Below are 27,629 nucleotides of genomic sequence, written 5' to 3' on the forward strand. Positions count from 1 at the left end.
TCCTCTCACGAGCGCTGCTTCTCCCTTTTTTCTCTTATGGAGCTGAGCTGTTCTTTTTGGCGGATAGTGAGACGATCCATAGACTGATAGTTGCCTTTAATAACTGCATAAGGTACATTTGTGCTCTGGGTCCCCGTGATCACATTACTCCGCATAGGGACGTGTTTGTCGGATGCGACTTGCCATCCTTCCTTAAGATGCGTGCCCTTGTTTACCTGCACCGCCTAATATCGACGGGATCCCCGGAATACCTGGCTTCCCTTTTGATGAGGGGGGGTTCGGCGAGGGTTCGGGGGTTCATTGTGCCAAGGGCGGAGCAGGACACATTTTATAAAACGTTATTCGTCAGCGGAGTTTCACTATATAACTCTCTTCCTCGTGAGGCTCGTACGGCACCACGGGGAATCCAGAGGCACTTCCAGACTGGACTTGACCAGTGACACTTTTTTTCTTTCTTAATTCTTTGATTTTCTATCTTTTCTTTTGCTCTTTTTTTCTTATTTTTGTTTAAAAAATCCTTTATTTTCTATATTTACTTGCCACGCATTTGTAAGAGGGTTGTACCCTGTTTGTAGTGGTTTTTAAATAAATTGAAAAATTGAAATTGAAATATCTCTGGTTGGGATAGAGATATCTTCATAATTTTTTTTTAAAATATATCTACGCGCGCGTACGACGATTTCTGTGCTATTAGTTTTTTGAAAAACCGGTTCTAAACCGGTTAAATATCACTTTTGTAGTTTATCTCGAAATCTAGGTATGCGATTTTGAATTTTTTATGTTTATGTTGTAGTTCAGAAAATTTAGACCAATTTAAAAAAGAAATTAAAACATTCGTTGAGCAGTTCTCGAAATATTTCACTTAAATAAAGATTTCAATTTTAAGAAAATAAGTCGCGTATTTTTTCGTGAATTTTCGCGGGGCGCGAATTTTTTTGCTGATTTTTACGGGGCACGAATTTTTCGCGGATTTTCGCAATGCGTGAAATTTTTCGCGGGGCGCAAATTTTTTCGCGGATTTTGACGGGGCGCGTAATTTTTCGCGAATTTTCGCGGGGCGCGAATTTTTTCGCGGATTTTCGCTAGGCGCGAATTTTTCCCTGATTTTTCCGGGGCGCGAATTTTTCACTGATTTTCACGGGGTGCGAATTTTTCCGCGGATTTTCGCGGGGCGCGATTTTCTCGGGTCACTTTCATGCATTTCTCATCCATTTTTTTTTTTATTTTCAAGTGAAATTTTGCACAAATTAAGTCTGAAAGAGGCTCTAAATGGATTTAAAGTTAGAGCCCTCTATCTCTCATAGTTTCCGAGATAATCAACTTTTATTCATTTCTTTTATGCAGACTTTTATGCAGACACTTTCATGCATTTCTCATCCAATTTTCCTTATTAATAACGATAATATGTTACATACAGTTTAAGAATTATTAAACGAAATTTGCATTATTTATTTATAAATCGTCAGTTAAATCAGCATTTGTCGTAACTTACTTTTGACAACTTTCCAGGATACGAAATTTTCAGTTCAGCTTTATTTTTCTTAAAATGAGCCCCGATTGCAATATTTTTGAGTCCAAATAATACAAGTCGCACTAATAAACCTTAAGTTATCTCGAGAAAATCTTTATAAAATTATTTAAAAGCTGCAATATTGAGAAATATGTTAGAAGAAACACAATAATATTTTATCGTAACTTCCATCGTTTATAATGCCGTAACTTCGAATGTATGGAGATTCTGGAAGTTACGACAATTTTATAAAATGCATTATATCAGAGGTGTGCAAGAAACCGATGAAACCGAATTAACGTCAAAATAAGTTTGTTATAGTAGCGTTTTGACCATTGACGTACATGTTTCATTTGACGTTAATTCGGTTTCAACGGTTTCTTGCACACCTCTGCATTATATCAATTTGAATTATTCTAGTGATAATAAGCGCCTTTATTTGACTAAACTAGTCAATAATAATACTGTTATCCCTGTCCCTAAAAGCTTTAATTTCATAAATTTTGCGCGCCGTGTCCCTTGTTTTGTTTTAAATTAATGACAGATGGGTAGGGATTTTTTCTCACTTTTTTCTCGCAAATATTGAATTAAAATGATTTCATGTTATACTATTCGCACTGTCTTTCGATATATGGAAGAGTTTATAAACGTTTTATTGAGAAATATTGCAATTTTGATGCAAATTACAAGCCACGCAAGTGAGCAAAAGAAGTTACGGCAAATGCTGATTACTGAAAAATTTGTATGGAAATTTGTCGTAACTTCCCCAAAAATGGAAGTTACGACAAATTCTGATAAATTTTTCTTAATTAAGGGCACTTACGATAATTTTTGTTTAAAATAATTTTTATTGGGCTTATAAATGTTTCTTTTTCTCAAGTGAGTTTAATAAACAAAATTACGCCGATTCTATCTATGTATATATCTCAAAATCGCAAAAATGAAGTTACGACAAATGCTGATTTAACTGACGAAATATCTTTCGCGTTTGCCACGATCCAAATTTGCAATGAAGGAATCGCACCTCTATAAGCTCATCTAGGCTTATCACTGGCTTTCCCAGCCAATAAATAAATGATAAGAGATAGTGGATGGAACAATGTCATCCCCTATTAATCATTAATATACATGCCAACATGCCGGACCAGCCTCTGACAACGCATCAAGTTGTACAAAAACAGTGAAATTGCCTTTTACAACCTCCTTGGAGAGTTTATCGGTATCCCATTCATTTTATTGTTATTTTGTGCTTTTCCCTCTTACACTACCTCTTTTGCACTTTTTACACCATTTCTCCCTCTCTCGCACACAAAACTGATAAGAACCCTGGGGTAATCCAATTAATGCATAAAATTGGCTTTTTCTGCCTATTCCAATCAGTTGTGTGCTGAATCGCGACCGCAAGTGAAGTGTGATCGTAATTATTATGCACTCCATTGATCTCTTCTCATCCACTTGCTATAAACCACACAAGGCACGATCTGAGAGCTATGGACCCAAGAATCATCCCATCAATGTTCTACGGTACAAATTCCCAACAAAAGTCCCGGTAAATTCTGGTTGATGGAAGTGACTGTTTTTTTTTGGATGATAGAAGTTTTGTGCTTTTGCGTGTTTCAAGGTGATTCTGGAGCGATATCGCAATGAAAGGGATCTTCCAGATATTGGTCAGAGGAAATATGTTATCCCACAGGAGATGTCCATGTCACAATTTCATCAGATGGTGCGTCAACGGATGAATCTTTCACCCTCGAAAGCTCTCTTCTTCCTGGTCAATAATCGCACAATGGTATCCCTTGGGAAATCCCTTCTGGAAGTTTATGATGAATTCCAAGATGTTGATGGGTTCCTGTACATCACATATGCCTCTCAGGATGTCTTTGGAATGACACCCTGCCCTGATCTCTAGACACCGGCTGCTCGTGTGGGAATTTTGGCGGCAAAAATTGCACCCATGCCATTCAGTGCACACAAAAAAAAGTTATTCCAACCGCGTTTCAGCGGTGATAATAGAAATTTTATATTCAATAACGACGGAGGGTTATCTCATGTTTAGTTTAGACAGATTAATTATTAATCAATTAATGTTTCAAGTCATAATTTTTTAATCTCTGTATTGTAATGTGGCAAAACTTTCTCTCTTCTCTCCCATGTCTCCTTTATCACACGATACTTCGATGTGCTATCGCGCAGGAAGAACAATTAACATAAATTTTCCACTGAGTCCCCGCAACTACTAGAAGCAAATAATCGAGCAATTGATAAAAGTGACATGATATTGTAAACAAGATGCAAAAACACATTAATAATTGTATAATAAATTTTTATTTTAATAATAGACTTTTATAGACACTTTTTATACCATATTTTGCATATTTTTTCGCCTTTTTTTTGTCTTCTCCACACACTCGATAAATGTATTGAACTTGTAAGATTGGGGGGAAAAAGGAGTAAAATTATCTACACAATGTTAATTTGTTTTTATTTCTCACTTCTCTTCTTTTCCTAACGAAATGCTTCATTTTGTATGATTATTTTCTTCGCAAAAAAAATCTCTCTCTTTACAATAAATTGTTAAAAAAAAGACAGACAGAAGAATTCTTGTATAAATTCAAAAGTAAAAGAGAAATTGATACCAACATACTATAAATTAACAAATAAAAAAAAATCACATAAATTCTAAGAAGAAAAAGAGAGAGATGATGAGAAATCATTTCCTTCCAAGGGACAGTTTATAGAAAAAAAATAATAAATGAATAAAATTGAATAGTCTATGTACAGCCTGGATCTCACTCAAATAGACAGAGAGAGAATCCTTGTATTTACACAAAAAAAAATAGTTATAATAATAAAAAGTACCGGGAAATGTTTGAATTTGGCCATTGCAGGGGGGACATTGACGACGGAGTTTGTATATAAAATTTTTGATAATAAAAAAAACATTACAAATACAAAAAAAAGAAAGATCTCTATGAAAAAAAAACTATACCAAGATCTCTAAAATTGTTCAAACGCAACTGAACTTAACTCCATCATCGCTCGAATAGCAATTGTGACAGTGGAGCTTGTGATTCCGGACACGGACATCTGTCCCATTGAGGCCATCCCCCAGCTGAACCCGGCACACGCAGCACTTGAAGCAGTCAATGTGGAAGAACAGCCGGAGACTCTCGATAATCATTGCAGCGCCTCTTCCTGCATACCCCACCCAAAAAATTAAAATAAAAACCCTCAGTAATCCTCTTCTCCATCCCCAAAACCTTCCCATTCCAATCTCTCTCTCAGTCACACTCACCTAATTCCTCTCCACAGTGTGAACACTTCTTTCGCCCACTCACACTGAGAATCTTATCCTGAGACTCTGGAGACAAATTTGGCTGCTGAGTCGTCATATCAGGATTATTTTCAAGTCTGGAAAGAACCAGAACAACAAAAAAAATCTCAACGAAAAATTCTCTATTAATTCAATTTTCGCAATCATTAGAATTGCAGCTGATAGACAAAAATAAAATGTACAAAGTATACAGAAGATTAATATACCGCATTTTTGAAATTCATGACCTCCAGCAGTACAGCTTTACAGCAAAAGATTATTTTAAGTAATAAATTTAATGGTTGAAAACATGGAGAGCAATTTTTAATACATCAACAACTTTGTTGCTCATCGAGAAGATGTTGAAATATCTTCTTAACATTGTTGTGTATTCCAGAAGGAGGAGCAAAATATTGATAAACAATATCGGTATATTTTAATGTAATATTCCCCATTATTTTTTCACAATCAATTTTTCTTTTTCAATTTCAATCAAAATATATAAACACGTGTAATTTTCTCATCCTATATTCCTCTTTTTTTTGTTCTTGATTATTTTCGACCTCAAAGAGCATTTTAAGTGATAAAAAAAAGAAATTATACAAGATAAAAATTACTCTCTTTTATCATATGCCCTTTCCATAACCATTGAGACAAGGAATCGAAAAAAAATGAGGCATTTTATGTAAAATGACACAATAAAATGAAAAAAATTATTAAAATATATCTGACCTGAAGGTTACACACATTGGATATTTTTTTAACACTCAAACGAGTAAGGTATACGAATCTCAAGAATGGGATTTAACAACCTTCTCTAAGCTGTCTACACATTAGACAAATTATTGAAATAATAGCATTTCAAAGTGACATTGAAAAGAAACTTCAATATTGAAGCGAATATTGAAACCAATATTTCAATAATTGCCTACACACTGAACAAATTGACTTCAATATTAAAAACACCAGTCTAGTCAGGGATTCACAGATCTTCTGGGATTTTCTTCCGTATTTTGTCAAGAACACCCAAAAATACCCAAGTTGGTCAGAAGATTTCTTTATCTTCCTCCAAAAATCCCAGATCTTCTGGGATTTTCTGGTTCATTATGCCCAAAGCACTTCAGATACATTCTGTGGTCAGAGGATTCCTGGAGCTTCCTCCAGAAAATCCCAGTCTTCTGGGATTTTCTGCTTCAATATGACCAAAGCACTTCAGATACATTCTGTGGTCAGAGAATTCTTGGAGCTTCCTCCAGAAATCCCAGATCTTTTGGGATTTTCTGGTTCATTATGACCAAAGCACTTCAGATACATTCTGTGGTCAGAGAATTCCTGGAGCTTCCTCCAGGAAATCCCAGATCTTCTGGGATTTTCTGGTTCATTATGACCAAAGCACTTCAGATACATTCTGTGGTCAGAGGATTCCTGGAGCTTCCTCCAGTAAATCCCAGATCTTCTGGGATTTTCTGGTTCATTATGACCAAAGCACTTCAGATACATTCTGTGGTCAGAGAATTCCTGGAGCTTCCTCCAGGAAATCCCAGATCTTCTGGGATTTTCTTGTATATTATGTCAAAAACACCTCAGATTGGAAACAAAAGCCAAATAAAATTAATAACTTGAATTCTCACAGACTTTCTGGATCATGCTTCGTATCATTCCGTGGGAGAGTTTACCATCGCGAGCAAAAGGACTGGATGACCACAACCATAAGCCTTCGTTCCCTCTGTAGGATTCCAATTCGTATCATAAAATTATACTTATATGAAGTGCTTTGGGCATAATGAACAAGAACATCCCAGAAAATCTGGGATTTCCGAGGGAAGCTCCAGGAATCCTCCGACCACAGAATGTATCTGAAGTGCTTTGGGCATAATGAACAAGAGAATCCAAGAAGGTCTAGGATTTTCTAGAGGAAGCAGGTGATTAGCGCTGACCAAGATGGGTTCTTGAGGAGATTGAACAAAATATATAACCAAATTCCAAGAATCTGGGATTTTCTGGAGGAAGCAGAAGAGATGTGTCTTGACTTGGATTTCGATCTTGAATGTGTTTTCATTCATGAACAAAGAAAATCCAGCAATTCTGTGATGTTCTGAAGGAAGAAGATTCCTGACCATTAAAAAATATTGAAGGAAATATCAAATCAATTTGATATTTAGAATTTCTTTGAAATTATATTTCAATGTGACTTTGAAATTTTTTATTGACATAATTTGGCCTAGTTTGTAGCCATTTAAAATAATGAAATAAAATATTGAATAAAATGTTCCATATTGAAACAAACATTTCAATATTTGCCTACACACTGAACAATTTTCTTCAATATTGAAACATTTATGCCAATAAATCTTTGCAATGTGGAGGCAATCCTTGTCAATATTTGATATTGAAAAGAAATATTTCAATAAATTATGTCTAATGTATAGCCAGCAGGCCTTGAATTTTTGAAAAAAAAAACATTAAAGTGTTTCTTTAAAATCTTGCAGATTAGATACCCTTAGCCTTGTTAAAGTCCTAAATTAAAATTTTCCCAAAAAATTCTCCAATTAAGAAATGAATACATTTAAGCAATAATATACTTAATACTTTATAGGGTTCAAATGGTTCAAATGGAGTCAGTTTAAACCTCGAGAATATTTAGCCTGTAAAATTTTGACAATAAAAGATTAGGAAAGGAAAATTTATGCAAAGGACCTCTAATCTCTAATAGATGATCCTAAGCCCTCAGTGTATAACAGTTAGATATGAATCTTTACTGCCTGAGTCTATTTAGGCTCTTAAACCTGGCAACTATTAAAACGTTCCAGCTTTGCGAAATGGTTGGACCCGTTAACGTAGGGTAAGATGGGGTAATTCGGAACCATGTCTATTTTCGAATTTTTAGATTTTTTCACTGTTTCAAATGGTCAAAGAAAAAAAGATAACCATAAAGAAATACAAGACTTTACATTTGAAAGTATACTTCTTCGTTTTTTTTCCTTTTGCCATCTAAAATTGTTAGAAAGTTTCAAAGTTCCTTATTAGACATGATTCTAAATTACCCCATCTTATCCTATGTGCTGTACTTCAAAAATAATTTTGCATCAATTTACCTTATGCGAATTTAGAAGCCTCATTTTAGCGAATCAAGCATTTCACAAAGACTGTATTAGTTCTTAATGTTTATTGTTTCATCGCCGATTTATATTTCATTTTAAAAATTGGCCAAACTAGCGTCAATGTAACACAACTGATTTTAGAGGAAAAAAATATCTTTTTGAGTTTATTACTAGTTCATTACCAATTGAAACTAGTCAGGAATTTAAAAACCTTTCCAAGAAACCAAAATTTCCCCAAATCGTTTTAAAAAATGTGCCTTCTAGACCCTTTTTAGCCTTTGATCTAGACTGGACAATCCTGAATTAAAAATGATTTTAGTCTTTTAGCTTGCAAATCTGAGGCCGTATTGTTCTAAATACAAAAATATAACTCAACGATCATATACCTAAAAATAAAAATAATTTGCAAGACTCATTTTCAAAAAAGTTTTTAAAAAATTGGTTCTTCATAGAAATTTTCTTCCTCATAACTTTAAACCTTTTATGTGTAAAAATATATCAAAATTTTTAATGTTAATTTTACACCCTATTTGAGGGTAAAAAGGGTAATATTTACACCGATTTCGGATAAATTACTGCAGGGTAAAATAAACATATCCGGAATGTTATTTTAACATTTTCGGATTTCTCTCAGTATAAGAAACTTATATAAACTTAAAATGTTCTTGAAACCAAACAAAACGGAACGTACAACATAAATTCAAAAATTAATTAAATTTGCAAATAATAAAATCATATACAAAAACGATCAATGTGAATAACGATGCCAAAAAATGGCCAGGAGTCAAGGTCTTGGCGACTTTAACCCAGTCTAGAACCGGTTTTACACAAAAGTTATGGGACAAAAATGAAATATGTTAAAAAATAAAAAAGAAAATCTTTATCAAAATTGAAAATATTTACTAGAGCTTGTTCGAATCAGTTTGAGGCGACTGGTCATTTCCGGAATTAGAGATTTTCAAAGGATATAAGGATCAAAGTATTACAATATAGCTGTATTTAAGAAAAAATAATATCTAATTACTTATTTCATGGTTGTATAGGTATGCTAAAAAAATGTCCAATGTAAAAAGACGTCTATAAAACAAATATTTTATAATAAACACTTGCATTTTCATGAAGAAATAATAAATAAAAAAAAAATTTTTCTCCAACAAGATTTCGAGTTTTTTAATATCTAGCCTTTGTTCAAATTCACAATAATCGTGAAATAATAATAATTATTTTCCAAATTTTATTGAATAAGTTTTTGCAAATGAATTTCAACACAAAAAATAAGTATGCATATTTCGTCGATAATTTCTGTAAATTTTACTGCTCGAACTCTACGGAGAGAGCAGTATATTATAATCCCTCGATTTTGGCAACCCCCCCCCCCCCCCCGAATTTCCACCTTCCACGTCCATATTCGAAAATACCGTTGAATCATTCCTAATAACGGGTTTTCAAGGTCAAAGGTTAAAAAGACTCTAGAGTGCGCATTTATCAAGCAAATGGGGTCATGTTTGGGGTCGTTGGAAAGGTCTTGGAATTTCCGACAAAACTAAACTGGTTCCGATCGATTTTGAATCGGTAATAAACCGATTCATAACCGATAAAAAAATTTTATCTGAAAATCAATCATATTACTTTTATTAAAACTATTTTGGGGGATCTTTTGAGAGATTTATGAATCGGTCCCAATCAATTTTAAATCGGTAATGAACCGGATCATAACCGATAAAAAAATTTTCTGAAAATCAAACCTATTACTTTTAAAACTATTTTGGGAGATCTTTAGAGAGATTTATGAATCGGTTCCAATCGGTTAAGAACCGGTAAACGGTAAATAATGTGAAAGTACTTTAGCGGTATAGCATCTAAGTCATGAGTTCGAGCACTTCGCAAAGCCTGGGACGCTTTGCCACCCCTTTTATTTTCAAAGATAATTATACATTCTGTCCTCTTCATATTTTAGTAATGAAAAAACGCTTATTAAAAATTTACAAATACCAATTTAATAATTCGATATTTTCTTTCCCAAACCCTCTTTGTAATTCACATTGTTTGGCAACGAAAATGAGGTAAAAGTAATAACTCGTGATCAATCGATCAATAAACAGTTTCTTTTTAGACAATCACCACAAAACAATGTTAACTTCGTAAAAGCAAGTTTGCAGGCAAAATTTAACAAATTGATCTTCTCCACCAACCGACACGCAAATTCCCATTATTCACCGTGATTTTTCAATTTTCTCTGTGCCATTGAGAAAATATATATTCACAAAATTATTTAAATTCTGAGAAATCGCCATTTTAAAAGAAGAATTATGATGCTTTGGGTTGCTCAAGAGAGAACTATTTAAAAAAAAAAATCGTGAGAGCAATACCGGAAAATGGGTTAAAATTGCAAAAGGGGAAAATCACTGAAGAATTTAAAAAAAAAATAAATGGAAATCTTCAACTTACCGTCTTCTTTCGTTCACACTCATTCTGTTCTGCACTCTCTGCGTTAGTGTCTGAATGACTGAATCTGGCAGTGGCTTGCCATCACCATTGCTGCTCCTCCGCTGAGCAACTCCCCAGCCATTCTGTTGCGTCAGGGTCGGCTTAACACCCAACTGCTGATCAATTCGTCTCTGTTCAGCCTCCTGAATTAACCAGTGTTTGCCATAGCTGAATCCTCTTGGTTCAGACTTTCTGGCTGCTATCCATGATGAATCATTTGTGATCCTTTCCCGTGTTCCCGCCTTTACAAAATCATTTTTTCGCGGAATTGGATAGTATTTATCTGTTGTCGGTTCTGACTTTCTGTTCTGCTGCACCCAACCATCTGTAAGTTTGGGCTTTGGCACGGCACTCAGAGCATGCAGGGTATTTCTCGTCATATTCCCATAGACATGCTGCTGTTGTTGCGGTGGATATCGTCTGAGCTGAACTCCTGGTTCATCTCGTCGATTCTCAGCATCATTGGAATCAGCTGATGGAGCCCTGCTCGCCTTTATTGACGATTCCCGTGCCGTCTGATACTCCTGATGAATGAGATTTGATCTCATTGGCTTAACAGGTGGTGTTGGTGGCAATTTCCTCTGCTGCTCCAGATGAATATGCTGCAAATCTGGCATAGATTGCCTATAATCAGCCGGAATGGGATACACTGGATGAGGAGCTGAAACACCATTAGCAAATTGATTTGCAACCACTGTCGCCTGAACAGTATTTAAATCCTGCAATGATCGTCTATTTGCCGACATTAGCATCTTTGTACCGTGATCAAGTTCTTTCCTTGCCAAATTCTCCCGCAAAAGTAAATTTTCCCTTTGACGCTTCAATTCTTCCTGTTCCAGCTGAAGAAGTTCCCTTTCGACACGCAAAACCTCCTTGAAAATATCAACAACAAAAAAAATCTCTCAAAATCTTGAAAGGAGGAATCACTCTCTACCAAGATCTCACCTCTTGTTCTCGTATTTGCTCCTCAATACACCTCATTCGCGTCTCTTCATCAACACCACAGTGCGTCAATTTACTTTCTGTCTCAGTGAATCCGTTACCATTCACCGTCGTCCACTCCTCAGCTCCATTCTGCTGCTGCTGCTGCTGCTGCTGATTGTTCTCTTGGAGAAGTAAATCACTCGACCGACGCTTCTCCTTCTCCACCATCAACACTTTGATGATTTCAATTTCTTTCTGCGCCAGATAGTCTTCCTGCTCTTCCGATGAAGTAGTAAAAGGCTCACTACTCTGCCGAGAATGATTCTCAGACACGCCAGAATCGCGACTATCGCCTGGAATATCCAAGAGAAAAAAAACTCCAACGTTTAGAGCAGCCAAATCCAAATACCAACAATTAGGGTAAGTGTGCCAAATTCCGGCCAGCTTGCAATTTCGGCCACCTTTTTTGTTCCTTGAATTTCCAAGAATTTTTAGTTTTTACATACTCTAGAGATTATACAATGAAAAAGAATAACAAAAAATTTAGCATCGACAAACGAGATGACGTGAAAAAGACATTGGAAGAATTCCCGAAGGGCAAGGAACTATGAGAATGAAGGTGGCCGAAATAGAGCACCAAAGCTATGTCTAAATTTTTATTCATTTTAAAATGTATTAAGAATGATTTTAGAGTAAATAAAGACAGTAAACTCTTTACAAAGTTCGAAACAACACTCTTTCAGAAGAAAGAATAAAAAAATCAATTTGAATTTAAAATATTACATTTCAAACTTAAGACTATGACGCTTGCATGCAACTATGCCGAAATTTGACACACTTACCCTATTTAAAAGAAAAAACTGTCCTATTAATAGTAATTAAACAAAACATTTTTAAGATAATTCAAAATGAATGAAAATATAGGGGAAGTCTTACAGGCTTCGCACGTTCTTTGGTTTCGAACATTTCATATTCTTCTCGTTTTCCTTTAATGTTTAATGAATCTGACATTTTTTCCAAAATACAGTAGACTCTCGCTCAATCGGCTCTTTTTCAATCGAGCACAAAATTTTGTTGACAACTTTCACGTTTAATTATGAAAATAATTTGCTCAAATTTGCTGTAGTTCTTCCTTTTTATCGTGATTCTTTATAATTGAACGCTTTTTATGGAATTTATAAAGGCTTTGATGCCCAAATCTATCGACAAACCGGATGACATTTTGCCCCAAATGTCCAATTGAGAGAGAGTCTACCAATATTCTAATTTATTATCTGAATATTTTATAATTTTCAATTAAAAATAATATTCTACCTATTTTATTATTTTCTGAACTACATTAATCCGTTTGATTTTCTCTTTTTAGAATTGATTAAAATTTATACTCAGTAAAAATGTGCACACAATAATTAATTTCTGTAGTAATGAGTGCAATAAAAAGTCTGATATAAACCTTCAACAGTAAAACTTCAATAATAATGTTGAACACGTTGAAAAATCATATTATTGCATAAGATATCGAAACTGCAGAATAAATTAAAGAGTGACGCATTCCCGGTTTCATTGACATAAAATTCTTGTATCCCGTGTTTCGTACAGAATTTTTGGTTTCCTCGAATTTCGCAAAGTGTTTCTTGTTCAATTTACAAGTGTTTTAAACATAGGGAAGTTTGTAAAGCTAACATAAAAGATATACTCTGTCTTCAAACTATTTTTTTTTGGTAAATTCAGAAGCAATTTAAAAACAAGAACAGTTTTTTTTTTTAATTTTCTAATTAACCGATATTTTGAAGGAGTTTTCCTTCTTCTTCGGTCATGAAAATGATTGGGAAAAAACAATGAGTAATGATCTTTAACTCATTGTTTTTTTTATTACTTCCTTGCGTTTTTTTTTTTTTTTGAGAATATTATTGGCTACATTATGTCCGTATTTTGGGGAAAAGCACGCTGCCTTCGGACGATTCAAGCATCGGACAATGCATTTTTTTCAATATGTTTTAAATAAATTTGGCCCATTATAATATTAATATTTTAACACCTAGTACCCTAGTACAATGTCGTAAATTTTCAGAAAAGAGCTATGGATGAAATCGATAAAGAACATAGAAAAAAATTGAGTTATCCTAAGCAGTATAATAATAATCCCTTGATTTTTTCACACCCCCAATATTTCCACCTTCCACCTCCCGGATCGGAGACCACTTTTCTGACTTTTCTCAATATATCTTCACGTTTCAGACAATTTCTGAGAAATTATGTCACGCTGTTTGTTCGTTTGTGCATCTGTCCGTCCGACCGTTACCACGCCTAGAGTTCAAACGATAAGAGATAGAGACTTGGGACCTTCGGAGTAGGGATCTGCGCACGGAGTAATCCTGCGCGCAAAAGCGCAAAAATTGAAACGCAAAAATTGAAAAAATGAAACGGCTAGTTAAACAGTCTCTGCTTCAGCAGTTCGTCTTTCAGCAAAATCTTTACCATTTTATGCTTAAGCTGTGCGAGTATTATTCACAATCTTAACCATTTTATACTAAGATTGTGTAGGTTTTGCACACAATTTAGATTTTTTTAACCAGAAGCTATACAGTTTTAGTGCACAATTTTAACTGTTTCATATTAAAGGAGAAGAAGATTTATACAGACTTTACACGGTTTGTGCTGAGGTAGTGCGGGATTTATGCATGATTTCGACTGTTGAATCTATACCACGTTCTCTGGGTGATTCTGGAAAATTTTTCAAATCAATCTAAAAATTTTTAAAATAAGGTATTCTATTAATAAAATCATCCCAGAGGGTTTCCAGAATTGATCATACGGAATTTCTAAAATTTGTCCTAATGCTACTCCCACAACTTTTTAATTTAGTGAAAAACAATCGATTAAAATTTTACCTCTTACCCTTTCACACTGGTATTGTCTACATTAATTGTCTTTTTTGTCAAGTGTTATTGATTTATTTCTTTTTGAAAGAATAAGAGTTAATATTTCGATTAAGAACAGAGCTCTAACATTTAGCTTGCGGACAGATAAAATTAAGTAAGGGAGACCTGGGATGTTTGGAACATTTTTTTTCGTGTTTTCTCTTTGAAATATTATTCCAAGGGGCCAGTAAACTGTTTTAAAATTTTTATTGCCCATAGAATACCCATAAGTATTTAATTTAATAAAAGGATTCGATGGAGGTCAGAAAATAAATAGGCTTTTTTTGAAGAGGGGAATGTTGAATATATAGTTTTGTCCCTAACATCCTCGATTTTGGGCACAGAGGGACAAGAATGAGGATATTTGGGGCGCGGTTTTTTCTGGCAAAAAAAAATTGAACCTTTTTGGAAAAGGGAATTTTGCAAAAGCATATTGTTGTCGCTCTTACTTTGACAGTCAAAGGATCTACGCTTCACCCTTGGCTCAACCTAAGATTTCATAGGAAGTGAAGTGACCAAACATCCCCACGTGTATTTTTGTTATTTAAAATAGCGTTTTTTTTTGCTCTGAGCTCCTCTATTTTCAATATGAGAATTTAAAAATTCGTCATTTCTGAGCTTAAAAATTTACTATACACCAAATAGCTGGGGACTTACAAAAAATATCCTAGATTCCTTCAACCTTCTACTTTACAATTATGTACAAACATAAGAAAAAATAAGTTTAGGTGGTCAGGAAAAATTATTTCCTTTATGGGACACCGGTGTTCCAATCGTCCTTAAAGGGTTAAGCCCTCCTAGGGATACAATACTGTTAAGAAAATGTAAATTTCCATTGGTTATGTCTATCCACTTTAAACTTTACTCCTAATCTCTATGTGCCCTTACGCTAGGTCGAAATGATCGAAATCAATCACTGTTGCAAGCAACGCTAAGACGGTGACGGACGCATGATACGGAGTTATGCGAAGATGAATAAATGATGATGATGATTATTATTATTATTATTATTATTATTATTATTAAATTAGTAACTATTTTTGGAAATAATTGGTAAGAGTAATAAGTAAACTAAATGAGAATTTAAACAAAAACGACTAGAAAACATCGTTGCCTAATTGAAATTAATACAGATGTACAGTACATCTGTTAATTTTTTAATATTCTTCAGAGTTTATAATATCACTTGCCTACGGCAATGGGAAAGATATTCAAGAGTTGAGATTGTAAGAGTTGAGAGTAATATACAAAAGGGGATATTACTTTATTGCCCTACTTTTAAAAAGGTTCTTAGCCTTAGTCTGATAATAATCTTGTAGTGCGCTAATATACTGTCAAAAAGAGTTGTAAAAATATTTTTTTATGTTTATAAAAATGTTTTAATTAAAGCATTCCATAAGATAACGGTTAAATTAATTTTCATTAGTTTGAATGTCGTTGTCTAATTGTGTTGACAAGAAAATCATCTAATTAGGGTTTCCAATAAAATTAATTAGGAGAGAAAGTAACTCAATAGGATATAAAAGTCTTACCTGTATCGGAACTCTCATAGAGGCCAGTTTTGAACAACACCTGCTTCTCCAGGCGACGCTCCTCCTGCAACAGAGCCGACATATCAGGTGGCGGTGCCACGGATAATTCTAGGGAAATATCATCTTCTGTGGATCCTTCGATCCCCAGAAAACTCGATCGTTTGTTGCGGATCTCCTTCTTGATCCTTCTCGTTGAATTCATCCGCTTCATGGCGTCCTGCAAAAAATATAATATTATACAAGGTATTTGATGATGAAGAAATTCCAAGAGATGATCAAGCAGAAAATAAATACAAGTAAATGTTCCCAAGAATCAAAAAAAAAAATGAAGCACAAAGGTATTCTATTCTATATGCACCCACTTATTAGTATTCAAGTAGAGTTATTCTCATTTCCTAAAGTGTTGTAATTGAATTCCCATAAAATAACTCCCATAAAATCACATTATTCTATTCAGAAAATTTATTAGAGCATAGAAGAAATCTTAATGAAAATTACTTGATTACTTTTGCGAAGCTCTACAGAAAATTCTATTATTTACACAGTATTATTAGGCAGAGGAAGAGAGGGGGAAGTGCGTTTTTGTAAAATGCGGCTAAAAGTGAAGGTGGTATGTAAATGAAAGGAGACTCACATCAGGTTTAACGTCTTCCTCATATTCTTCATTTCCTCCCTCGTCGTCTGTTGCCTCATCTTCCACGGGTGGTGGCGGAGGCTTTTCTTTGGGCGGCTGAACAGTTGGTGTTGCCAAATTATTGCTATTTGACCGATTGGCCCCCATAAAGATCTCCACATTCTCATACAATGGGATTGGCTTGGATTTAGGCACTTCATAGTACGGTTCTACGGGTTTAGGCACTTGATAGTAAGGTTCTTCATCCTCCAAATGCTTCATCGGAGAATCTATTTTGACTTTTGGCTCAATATTTTGCTCAAGAACATCATCGATAATCTCATAGATTGGCTCATTTGCAGGTTTTACTGTCTTCTGGATTTGCTCTTCACTCATCACTGGACACTTTTCCATCTCATCCACTACCTTTTCTTCCCTATTTGATCTATTTTCTGGTTCAACTTGACATGCAATGGGTGTCTGTACAAGTTCATCAATCAATTTCTCAATATCCACTTCATTTTCTGCCAATCCACATTGATCACTACCATCAATGGCCTGAAAAGCGATATCCAGCGCCTCCAATACCTGCATTTAGTGCACAATTGAGTCACGAAAAAAACTTTCATTATTTTTTTTTTACAATTAAAAAACACGCGTTAACAGCTAAATGGAAATTGTTTGCAATTGAAAAAAACACCATTATTAAAAGCATTGAACTTATTTAATGTTAATCTCCAGAGCATCTTAATGCTTCAACCCAAAAATATAAGGAAAAAGCATTACATTTTATCTACGAAAAAAAAAACAATGGAAAAATAACTACAATTAATTCATGAATCAGAATAGAACTAAGTGTAGAGCAAATGATGAAGCATGATTTTCACAAAAAAAAAGAAGAAGCACTCAATTCACACAGAAGAATAATTAATGAGGGTTAAAATGGTTAAAATGAACGTTCATTAAGAAAGAGAATCTCTTACCATTAGCCTCCTACATGAATCATTTCACACTCAAAGATGATAGACAGACAGAAGATATTACAATTAAAAATATGAAAACATAAAATAATTGAAAAGACTTGTTTATCGTCCCAATATACAGATTATTATTCACTTTTATCGCACCTTCTATTCCACCCGCAAAATTAGAGATTTATAAATTTATGATAGTTTTTTTTTTCCTCAGTTATTACGCAATATAATAACGACAATACACAACACTTTTCCATGTGATATTGTGTTTAAATATTTATTCCTTTTCTTTCATATGTTTCCTTTTTTTTAATAAAATAAATAAATGACGATTAGAGATGGAAAAAAAGGAAAATAAACTATCAACTAAAACACAAAATTAATTTCCTGACTGATTTTCACATTTGTTATTCGATGATATAACAAATAATTAAGAATATCATGTTTTTTTATTAATTGAAATTCACTATAAATAAATTTATTTATTTATGTACATTGCCTAATTACTAATCGGATAAATTTTGATTTTTGCTTTCATCAAATTCAACATTGTATTTTTTTTCTTTCACTCAACCAATTCGTAATATTCACCAAATATCTTCTTTTTTTAATCATAGGCCACAAATACCACCGATAATATCAAAAGAAAAAAAAATTATTTTTCTAAAAAAAAACCTAATATTATTAATCTCTTAAGATGCCAAAACGTCCGAAAACGCAAACTCTGCAGCATCACTAACTGAATACCTGTGAGCAACTGTTCAACCAGACAATGTTCAGAGATTTTCTCTCTTCTGCATCAACATCATCGAACGAGAAAAACACAACGTGCAATTGAAGAAGAATATTGGAGGTCTTTTTTTTTCGTGTATACATATAAATATTGTTTAAGAGAAAACCGTAAAGACTCTCTGTGATATATATATAAAGAAAAAACACCATTGAATTCTGTTATTTTTCCCATTAATGGCCTTTTTTCTAAAAAAAAAAAGATAGTTAAGAAGAAATATTCAGGGATATTTTCTGCTACAACAATCTAATGTTTATATGCAGAACATTGGATGAGAGAAAAAGAAAGGTGAATAGGAAAAAAATTGAGTAACAACAGGTGATTGAGGAGATTTAAAAGTCTCTTGTAAAATTCTTCTCATCATTCACACCTTATTACATCGTCATTCCCGGATTCTATACAGGGTACGCTATTATTTTCCGGACAGAACACAGTAAGTGGGATAACTTTATGCCTTACTTAATATTAATTTAAATAAATTGGTGTTTATTTCAATATTGCGGTATACTTAGGCATTGAAACATTTTCAATGATACCTATTATGCAGAAAAATACCAATTCATTTAAATGGAAGATGGCATTTAGTACTGCCGCTACCCTATCAACTAATTATTATCATTAGTATTCATGCAAAAATATCCAGTTATTGGCCCTTTAGGGGCTTCAGAAGCTCAATGTGAAGAGTATTGTAAGGCAAAAACATTCGGACAGAGAATCTAATCACGTTCAGTAAAAATTTACTAGAATATATAATAGCTAAGAAAAATATAAGGAAGAGGACAATAAAAGAAAGCAGGATTTCGAAAAGTGAGAAAAAACTTTTAAAAAAATAGTGAAAAGAAATATAACATTGTAAAATACAATTACGGAAAATTTGTCGATGTACGATAAGAAAAGAAAATAACAATAAAATAATAATAATAACTTTGGCCAGGAAGTCCAGTTTTTGGCCACTGAAATTCGCCCAAATATGCAATGTGAACTGAATAATTTTAAGAAATTACCACACAAAAGTCACTTTAAAAACTATCTGCATTAAATTTGCAGTATTTTGTGGCGGATATCAAAATGCTTCAAATGCTCTTGATAAATATTTCTTCGCAAAATGTTAAGGTCTTTGTGGCCTCTGCACTCAGAGAAATTTCAGACAATTTTTAGCATTATTGAAAACATTTTGACAGTATTTTTTTCTGTTTAAAAAATTGACTTTAAAATGCCAAATTGGGTAACTGTACCAAATTTCGGCCAGCTTACAATTTCGACCAGCTTGCAATTTCGTCCACTGCTCTTATTCGTCCAATTTTCATGAATTTTTAGTTTTTTTCATACTCTAGAGATTATACAAAGCAAAAATAACAAAAAATGTCACTTCGACGAACGAGATGATGTAAAAAAGACTGAAAGAATTTCGGAAGGGCAAAGAACTATGAAAATCAAGGTAGTCGAAATATTTCTTAAAGTTGTGTCTATATTTTATTCATTTTAAAATGTGTTTAGAATGATTTTAGAAAAAAAAAACAGAGACGATAAACTACCTACAAGGTCCTAAATAGCCCATCTTAAAAAGAAGTAATAAAAAATTTAATTTGTATTAAAAATATTACGATTCAAAATTACTCTTTCCTGTAGGGGAATTCTGTAACAGTATGACAATGTCATATGACAAATTCAATTTTTTTATATAATTAATACAGACGAATTTCTCAAAAGTTTAATGCATATCGGTTTCAAAGAGCTTCATAAAACTCCTTGGAATGGCCATTTGCTGTTCATTCAGCCTTAATGTTGTCCTGCTCTCGAATTTAACCACAAAAACTTGTCATATGACATTGTCATTTTGTTAGAGAATTCCCCTACTGGGCGCTTGGAGTAACGACCTATCGCCACTTTTAGAAAAAAGTAAAATTAGTAACTCAAATTTAACTCAAAATTACTCAGATGCATTGGTTATAGATTCGTCAAACTAGTATTCCTAATTTAATGCTGGACCGCACTTAAAAAATGTTTTTATTAACAATGCCAAAATAAGTACTAGTAAGTTATGAAACAGCCTGGCATCTTTAAACCTACTCTGAAAGAAGAATTTCTTTAAATTAACAAAAGGACCTTATTAAAATTTTGTCAATAAGGACGTTGTTTACAAATTTGACAAAACTTTTCCTTACATTTTGTATGAAAAATATACTTTTGTCAAATTTTAAAAAAGCTCAATTAGCATCCGATTTGAAAAATTTTTCCATATTCTATTATGGAAGAAGATCTTTCTGACTAACTTTTCTTGTTAATATGACAAAAATTTTTTTAGAGTACAATATCAATCGAATAACTTCTAAATAGTGAAATAGAATTTTTTACGGTCAACCGACAAACATTCTATTTTCTTTTATTTTTTCTAGATTATCATTTTAATCGTAAATTTAGTCATGGCCAAAACCAATTATCTCGTACAACAGTCCATTTTGTATTAATCCGAGACACTTTTCTCTTATAAGCAATGAGACAAAATTATCTTTATAAAATATATTAGACAGTAACCATTAAAAAAGTTGTCTGGTTCCGCTCGTGAATTTGAACTCATATTTGCAGACTTTTTCCAATTTCGATTTTTTTGCTGCATGATGTTTCTGGTGCAATTGAAAATTTAGCCAGTAAAATGAATAAAAAAAATATTTGAAATCATAATATTTATCCTGCTTTACGCCACTTGGCCAAAAAGTGGGGTATGACCTGGCCAATTAGTGGACAATTTATTCTACTCCCGTATAAATTTTGGAGAAAATAATATAGGAAAATTTTGAAATTATGAATGATTAGAAGAAAGATTAGAAAAAAACGTGTCATTAAAAAAAGTAATGGAAACACTTCAATTTCTCAAAGAGAAACTTTCCAAATGTTATAAATATTTTTGTTAATGAAGAAATCGTTCTTTTTTCGAATTCTTTGGGAAAAAAATAATAATATTTCAATATACAGTAGAGTCTCTCTCAATTGGGCATTTGGGGCAAAATGTCATCCGGTTTATCGATAGATTTAGGCCTCAAAGCCTTTGTAAATTCCACAAAAAGCGCTCAATTAGAATGAATCACGATAAAATAGGAAGAATACAGCAAATTTGAGCAAATTAGCTTCATAATTAAACGTGAAAATTGACAACAAAATTTTTCGCCCGATTGAAAAAGAGCCGATTGAGCGAGAGTAGGGGAGACCGGGGAGGTTTGGGACACTTTTTCATGTTTTGACTTTGAGACAGTATTCCAAAAAATCACGATAGTGTATTACAATTTTATGTGGTCTATAGGATACTTATGGGTATTGACTTTATAAAAAGTACTAGATAGAACTTGGAAAACAACTGAGTTTTCTTGGAGAAGATAAAATATTTAACTTGACGCTTTGTCCCAAACCTCCCCGATGTGGGGCAGTATGGGACGCAAGAGGGGATGTTTGGGACACGTTTTCTCTCGCATAATTTACATTATTAGAGCACGTTAATTAATTTTAAGTACTAGATTAAAAATATTTTTAATAGAAATAAAAATATTTAATCTTCTTTCATACTTAGAAATTAATATCAATTTAATTTGTACAGTAGAGTCATTTATTGTCAGCCAGTTATTTAAAGTATTTTCTAACTACATTTCTTTATTTTTTTTTATTCTAAATATTGCAATTATGATCGTAAAATTCCTCAGGCGAGTAGATTCTCTTGCAACTTTTAGTTTTGAACTCATTGACGGATACCTGTATGATTTTACGACAACTGCATGGTACCTGTTTTTTCCTTATTTCTCTAAATAAGCTCTCGTCTTGCCTTTTCTGGAGAACTTGTAGAGGATATTGTAAAGGATATTGCTCGAGAAATTTTCGAGAAAATAGTTTTTAATGGGATTGAGCAAAGATCTAATATCCTCTGGAGAATAAATTATTGATTCCCAAGATATTGATGGTTTATTAGGCTCTGTAGGCAACTGCTGATCTGTTAAAGTTTGCATAAGAGTAAGATTTCCAGTAGAATCTGGGCATTACTCGCCATTTAGACAATAAAAATTGCACATCATCTACAATCTTGTCGAAAATCAACGTCCCATTCATCCCCTTTCAGGTGTCCCAAACATCCCCACGTGTACTTTTGGTATTTAAAACCTTTATGTAAAAAACAGCAGCGTATAATCTCTGAAACTTTAATAAAAATATGTTCCCAGATTACACTGCTAGCTATAATAAAATAAAAAAGTTTTGATTATATATCGCTGATATAAAATACAAAGAGCAAAATTGAGAAATCAAAAAATACAATTCTTATCAATTTTTAAGAAAGTGTTCATAGAATTAAAACAATAAAACTGAGGATATCCATTCTTTTAGTCAATATACATCTTAATGTTGCCTACGATTGAGTAGTGGATAAATCCCATTTATTTCAAAAATTAATGAAAAAATCGCCTTGTCCCACACTACCCCTGTCCCAAACCTCCCCGGTCTCCCCTATACTGTACTTAATTTGTGACTAAGAAAAGATTTTGAAGCCTTCGTTGGCGTATGACCTGGCCAATTATGTATATTTTATTCTACTCCAATATAATTACTGAAAAAAAATAATATAGAAAAAATATAAAATTATGGATGATTAGAAAACAGATTAGAAAAAAAATTTCATTAAAATAAGCATTGGAAACACTTCAATTTCTCAAAGAAAAAAACCCTCGAAATGTTATACGCTTTTTTTTTTAATAAAAAGTAGTTTTTTACGAATTCAATAAGGAAAAAAGATTTCAAGGTATTTGTGACTGACCAAAGATATAGAAGTCCTCAGGACGAAACTCTCAAAAATTAATAAATTCTCAAACTGTATTTCCTTAAAATATAGGGAGAAGTGGGATACCTTTGAAAGTGGGGTACCTTAGAAATTGGGATTATTCTTCTACATTTAAGTGGAACTGAGCCATATCATAATGTAATTTAGCTTCTCAATCTGTTTGTGTAGCTAAATTATATCACTATAAGGGTTAATTTTATTTAAAAACAGGTGAAAAATCCCAATGTCAAAGGTGGTCGACTTTCAAAGGTATCCCACTTCCCTCTAGGTCTAGATGAATTTTTAAACCGGAAATTTACAATGCACCCTGTATATTGTTTTTTTCTACCTTTCTTTTTCTTCCTCCTAACAATCTTTCACTCTCTTCTATTTGGCAGTGATTTTTACTTAGAATTGCATGATAATGACTCAATAAAAAAATTGAAGCACCTTTAGTGGTTTCTCTTCTATCTCATTTATTTATATTTTTCTTTCTCTTGCAATTTTTCACGTGAATCACTCTCACAGAGATCCCCATCTCTCGTATATAGAGATTTGTGTATCCAACCTTCAAAAGTAATTCACTCACAGAGAGTATAAATTATTTTTCTTTCACTCTCTCATATTACCAGCAACATTTTAATATTTCTCTTTTTTCCCCCTCCTATGGAGATAATAACTATGTGTGATCCTATTATTTATCAACAACACTGTCAAGAAGAGGTCTTAATTTATAGAATTTTATATCATGAAATATTTCTTCAGACTTTATCAGAAGCAATATATATATTAAGAACAACGAGACAATATCATGCTCTTATTTTTTTTGTTTTTTGGGTGGTTGCAGGGTGGGGTTGGGAGGGTATTTATTTACTGATCCAATTTGCTCAATTCTTCATCAAGTAAATTACTTATCTCGGAATTCACAGAGTCTGGACTAGATTCAACAGAATCAACTTTACTTGGTGGCATCTTTGAGGGTAAATCTTGGGCTTGAGATTGATCTTGGCTTAAAGTTTGAGTGGAATCACCATAGGAATCCAGTGGAACGTAGAATGTTGCAGTGGGAGTATCATTTGAAGGAGATTCTAAGAGATTATTTCTAATAAAATCTAATATTGTCCTCGTTGGACTCTTGGGACTCAAGGGACTTTTTGGTGAGGAAGAACTTGATTTGAATGGGAAACTTCTGGCAGGGGAACTCTTGGCTTCCTCAACATTCGCCTGAGGAGGACAATCAATGGTAATTTTGAGAGGAGTTTCGTAATTTTTCGGTGGAGATTCCCTAACATTAACCACTAGAGTGTATTCTGGTGTTGGTTCTGGGGTTAGAGGTCGCGGTAGTGGAAGGGTTACAATAGCTGTAGCCACATCAGTGGCTGGAGTTAGTAGTGCTACAGAGTCAGTCTCTTCAAATTCTACTTCCTCCACCGTAGATTGTTTAGTAATGTGACTATTACTATTTTGACTAGCACCCGAAATACTATTCACCAAATGTTTAACATCAATTATGAGCTTTCCCTCGAATACCAGTGATTGAGATGCTTCAGAGACACTTACGCTCGTATCTTGTTCTGTGAGATCAGAAGCACAATTTTCGTCAAATAGTTCATTGGTCGTAACATCGGCGGGCAGAAGTGTCTCATCATGATTGACACAGCATTCATCCGTTGGAATTGGATCACCCTCCTCAACGGCTGACACTGCACTGGATGATGATTCCACAAGAGTCGAAGCTGTCATATCATTATTGGATGTATCGTGAATTGCTGTAGATTCCTCCAAAGTTATTTCTTCAGACTTATCCTCCCCTGCTGTTTGGACAACCAATTCCTCCTCCAAATGTTCAACAATCTGTGATTGATTGCCATTGGAGATGTCAGATGTGTGAATTCCACTGTCTTCACAATTCACCTCCACCGGAACATTGCTAACTTCAGTCGTCTTTTCCGCACTGTCCACAATTGGAAGTGGCTCATCTACCACTTCCTGCTTCACTGTGACCACGGCTGATGATGATGATGCCGTCACAGCGGAATGCAGTGATGTTAGGCGATCTTTCAAGCTAACAACTGGAACATCCACTTTTAGTGGTTTCTCCTCACACATCATTGACTTCTCCTTCTCCAAAATCGACAGTCGCTCTTTTATACTTGACAAATCACCCGACAATCTATTGGCCTTCTTACCACCATTCTCATCTCTCTGGACTTGTTCAAAACTCGACAGACGCTCCTTGATGCTCTTAGCATTGGAAAAATCACCAGATAGTCGCTTCTGGACATTCGATTCCATCGGCACTATTGTCACAGCAGCAGGTTTATCTTTCTCAAATAATTCACGTCTCTTGAGAATATCCACTTTGGGTAGATCCTTCTTAGTCACACTATTACCCTCTGTAGTACTATCACTGCATGATTTCAGCTCAAAATTAATCAAACGATCTTCAATTTTTGTCACTGAGGGCCTCTTTGGCACAAATGATGCACCATTTTCATGGCCACTACTTCTGCCTGAATCCAATGATGATGCCCTTTCCGGTGTGGAATCCTTGGAAAAACGTCCATTGTTGAAACCATTGAAACCAATAGATTGTGCCCGAGATATTCGTAATTTGTAACCCTCTATTGCTCCCTCATACGTATATTCACAGGGATCAGGTGAACTTGCCGGTGCTGTACTGCTAGATGTGTCATATCCAGGACTTGAAACATAATCTCGATTGTTGCCATTTTCATGATTTGAATTATTGTCTACGTCGGAGTGTGATTTTTCTGTATCTTGATTATCACTCTGTAAAACAAATATGACAAAAAAAATGTTTGAGGACATCCATATATTAATAGGCGAAAATACTCTCCCTTCGAACGTTCATGCCTTCGAATTATGTGAATTTTCTTTAAGTTTGTCCGAGAGATTTACACATTTCTATTAAATATTAGTAAGCTCATTATCGATTATTAATAATTGTGTGATAATAAAGTCAAAGTTAACTAATATTTAATAAAAACGTGCAAGTCTCTTAGGAAAATTAAAAGAAAATTCACATTATTCGAAGGCATGAACGTTCGAAGGAAGAGCACTTTCCCCTATATTTGAAAATGTTACTTTCGCGCTGTAAAAACTATCTGTACGAAATTCTCCAGAGAGGTAATATCAGTTTAATATCATTCGCACTTCTCTATCATTCTGATTCTCTTATACAAATTAAAAGACGAAGGAAATTTTGCATTATTAGAGGTTGACTATGCATACTAAGACGGCGGTGGACGCAATAAATCCAACAGTTATAAAATTGTACTCCTGAATTATTTAAAAAAAATAACTTTCATTTACTTTGCAAGCTTAAGGGGGTAATCTGAATTACTAACTAAAAATTTACCACAAAATTTTTAGAAGCTTCAGAAGCTTTAGAAGCTTTTACAAGATACAGAGACGAAGACAAAGGATTCTCGGCCAAATTTGTAAGCGCTCGGGTGAACATCCAAAGCTTTGAAGCGCGTTTTAACCATTTTTTCCAATTTTTCTTAAATGGTCAGTAAGGGAATTCTGTAATGATATGACAATGTCATATGACAAATTTTCGTAGTAAATTCGGAAGCAGGATAACGTAAGAGCCACTGAGCATCGAATAATCATTTCAAGGAGCTTTATGAAGCCCTGAGTAACTGCTATAAAAATGACTTTTAATTGATTTATCCGAATTTATCACACAAAAATATTAAAATTTATCATACGACATTGTCATATTGTTATAGAATTCCCCTACAGGAAAGAGTAAGAAAAAAAACTTATTGATCGAATGAAACGATAAAGGACTTATTCTCATCAGAATTAAATTAATAATTGGACTGAAATAATTGTTGTAATCCTATTTTTCTTACTTTATATTTTGTTGAAGGCAAAATTTTATCCTAAAAATTCAATAATAAAAAAAACAAACAATTTAGTATCGATTTTGTAGGGTTCGCAAGAAAGATGCTTAATTTATTTCAGCCATCTTCATCTACATCTGTCCCAAAGTCAAGCGACTTCGTCCTAATGGCTTTCAAAACTTGTCTGGATAATATTTCTTCATTTATGTGTTGAACATGATCATACCATTGAAGCTGTGATTTTAGAAGAAAAATCAGCCAACCAACTTTCAACTTCTTGCTAACGGAAACGTTCCTCACTCGATCCTTATTATCAGTAATTCCCTTTACCGCTCGATATATCATCTCGATAGTTTGCACTTTCAATATTCACTATCATTTTATCTATTTAATTTAATTTACGACTACGTCAAAATTTGCGAAAAATATTTGTCTGAAAGGTAGGAGTGTTATATTTTATCGCATATTTCTAAAGAAAACGGGACTTTAACGTAATGCAATTTAGCGGTCCCGGTCAAAATCCCGAAAGCCAAATTCCCGAAAGCCAAAATCCCGAACGCCAAAATCCCGAATTCTTAAAAGTGTCATAGCTACTTCCGCGATTGCATCCACGCTTGCTGGAGGTAAAGGGAAATCTTCTGTGTCTTGGGAAATTATTCTAAACATTTCCCTCCATATAATTTAATCTCTTTCAGAATTTTGAACATTCGGGATTTTGGCGTTCGGAATTTTGGCTTTCGGGATTTTGGCTGCCACCGCAATTTAGCTCTACAACACAATTCTAAAACTAAATA

At 33.8% G+C, this 27,629-nt stretch overlaps 2 protein-coding genes across 3 annotated transcripts in view; one reads left to right on the forward strand and one right to left on the reverse strand.

The window, feature by feature from the left end:
* The first annotated feature begins 2,706 nt into the window (after positions 1 to 2,706).
* On the forward strand, positions 2,707 to 3,978 carry LOC129801486 (microtubule-associated proteins 1A/1B light chain 3A-like). Its single transcript, XM_055846595.1, has 2 exons — positions 2,707 to 3,059; positions 3,132 to 3,978. Exons 1-2 carry the CDS (start codon positions 2,937 to 2,939, stop codon positions 3,417 to 3,419), a joined length of 411 nt encoding a protein of 136 aa, XP_055702570.1. The 5' UTR covers positions 2,707 to 2,936; the 3' UTR covers positions 3,420 to 3,978.
* The window catches only part of LOC129800642 (LIM domain only protein 7), a 112,665-nt gene continuing 88,852 nt past the window's right edge, over positions 3,817 to 27,629 (reverse strand). The window contains exons 7-13 of one of the 2 annotated variants that reach the window (XM_055845178.1): positions 24,521 to 25,753; positions 16,423 to 16,989; positions 15,789 to 16,005; positions 11,357 to 11,688; positions 10,373 to 11,283; positions 4,806 to 4,921; positions 3,817 to 4,705 (exon numbers count right to left, since the gene is read on the reverse strand). In XM_055845178.1, coding sequence (XP_055701153.1) covers positions 4,518 to 4,705; positions 4,806 to 4,921; positions 10,373 to 11,283; positions 11,357 to 11,688; positions 15,789 to 16,005; positions 16,423 to 16,989; positions 24,521 to 25,753 — 3,564 coding nt within the window. In that variant the 3' untranslated portion in view covers positions 3,817 to 4,517. The remainder of the gene's footprint in view (positions 4,706 to 4,805; positions 4,922 to 10,372; positions 11,284 to 11,356; positions 11,689 to 15,788; positions 16,006 to 16,422; positions 16,990 to 24,520; positions 25,754 to 27,629) is intronic. The other variant, XM_055845188.1, reaches the window with a different exon arrangement.

Source organism: Phlebotomus papatasi, chromosome 1 (genome assembly GCF_024763615.1).
Source record: "Phlebotomus papatasi isolate M1 chromosome 1, Ppap_2.1, whole genome shotgun sequence".
NCBI classification, from domain to species: Eukaryota; Metazoa; Arthropoda; class Insecta; order Diptera; family Psychodidae; genus Phlebotomus; species Phlebotomus papatasi.

Bases quoted from the DNA above. Each gene is read 5' to 3' on its own strand.
- LOC129801486 (XM_055846595.1), top strand. From the start codon at position 2,937: ATGCACTCCATTGATCTCTTCTCATCCACTTGCTATAAACCACACAAG. The intron at 3,060-3,131 runs GTAAATTCTGGT...GCGTGTTTCAAG, and splicing joins AATTCCCAACAAAAGTCCCG to GTGATTCTGGAGCGATATCG.